General features: G+C 40.1%; 1 protein-coding gene across 1 annotated transcript; it reads left to right on the top strand.

The window, feature by feature from the left end:
- The first annotated feature begins 1156 nt into the window (after positions 1-1156).
- On the top strand, positions 1157-1735 carry LOC5566751 (UPF0729 protein AAEL015238). Its single transcript, XM_001651109.2, has one exon. It carries the CDS (start codon positions 1286-1288, stop codon positions 1577-1579), a length of 294 nt encoding a protein of 97 aa, XP_001651159.1. The 5' UTR covers positions 1157-1285; the 3' UTR covers positions 1580-1735.

Raw genomic sequence — 1735 nt, 5'->3', positions numbered from 1 at the left:
TGGCTCACTTTGGAACAGTCAAATACTTGTGAAAATTTCGGCTTCCAAGTTTAGGAGTAAATATCGTTGTAAGAATATGTATTATACTAATAAAACAGTGCTTAAAATCTGTAAAATTACCTATAACGAATCATGCAAGTTGTGCAATAGATGATTAATTGTTACTGTTATAATTAATCCCGATATCAAGTGAAGCGAGATCGGAGTTTTTGAAGGTAACCAAGTCCTGGTTTTGATCGAATAACCGCAAGAAAAAAGTTTATATACAGTAAGTTTCACCGTCATACTTTTTTATTGAACTAATCATCAATTCTTTTCAGTCTTTCCGGAAATGCTACTGGCTCGGGCAAACATCCGGATCAAAATCCAGTGAGAGAATTCCACCGGATGAACATTGAGAGGAAGAATGCGGTAAACACGGCCCGCAGTTTACTGCGAACACTTAGGTTATCTTCCCGCTGGAAGTTGCCGCGTGACGTCATCGTAAATTGATCCCCCAGAGATTTATATCCTTCGGGGATCCGTTCCAGAGAAGCGAAAGTTTAGACATAATATCACAATTTTATTACTTATCATGTACTTTTATTTATGTATGAGATAATGAAATAAATGATATTCCTTTCGAATATTTTTTCTGATTCTATTTATAAATACAAATCTCGCATAACTTCTGATCTCGCCCTAAAAGCCATTGGTAACCATGTGTGTAGCTCGTTGTTTCTGAGCATTTGAATGTATTTTCATGTTATTTAACAACGCTATGGGGAAGAAAAGAACGTTATCTACCTGTCCGTGATGTTGGTTTGGGTGCTTATTCTTTCATTTGCTCAGAAACAACGAGCTACACACGTGGTTACCAATGGCTTTTAGGGCGTTATCTCAGAGTATGCGAGAAATAGTAAATTTATTTCCCGAAATATCATTTCTGAAGTGAGTGACATCTACTCACTTTCGCAAATTTCAGATTAAACGAAGTGAGTAAGTGTTACTCTAACTTTGACATTTGACAGTGTTACTCTAAAGTGAGTAACAATGGCTTTACTCACTTTTGAGCAGTTCCACTTTGTTCCAAAGTGAGTCGAAATCTACTCACTTTTGAGTAGATCTGAACGAGCGTGCAGGAGAGTTTCACAGTTTGACGTTTAGGAAACGTCATTTTTATCATCGCTTCTCTCCACTTTGTCCCACATTCGCAACAAGGAAGTTTCTACTGCGCTCTTGGCTAGACCACCTAATCACCCCTGTAGTAATCTAATTTGCCTACTTAATTGCAAAAACTCAAAAAATGGTCTGCGTGCCGTGTTTCATCATTCCGGTCCTGCTGTTCCTGTGGCATCGGTTCATCCAGCCGTACGTGCTCCGGTTCTGGAACCCGTGGGAGAAGAAGGACAAAGACGGTAACGTGATCAAGGACGGCAGCAGCACCGAGTTCCCGTTCCAGTGCAAGGGAGGTGTTTGCCCCTTCCCGGTCAAGGACAAAGCCAAACAGGAAGTGGCGGCGAGTGGCAGCGGAAGTAACGGAACGGCCACCGCGGTTGGCAGTGAAGGCGAAGCGGAGGAAACCAAAAAGAGTCAGTAGTTTTGTAAGGGAAAAGCAGAGTATTACTGGAAGGTTGATGAGGGGTTAAATGATTAGGTGGTATCATTTATTTAAGTTTTATTGAAAGAATGTTGATAAGCATTGTATCTGATTTGGCAAGTGATTTGAATTATAAACCAGAACTAAAAATTTAAA

The sequence above is a fragment of the Aedes aegypti genome, chromosome 1 (assembly GCF_002204515.2).
Source record: "Aedes aegypti strain LVP_AGWG chromosome 1, AaegL5.0 Primary Assembly, whole genome shotgun sequence".
In the NCBI taxonomy this organism is placed as follows: Eukaryota; Metazoa; Arthropoda; class Insecta; order Diptera; family Culicidae; genus Aedes; species Aedes aegypti.
Note: the sequence above shows the minus strand (reverse complement) of the source record. Positions and strands in the feature narration are given on the sequence as shown.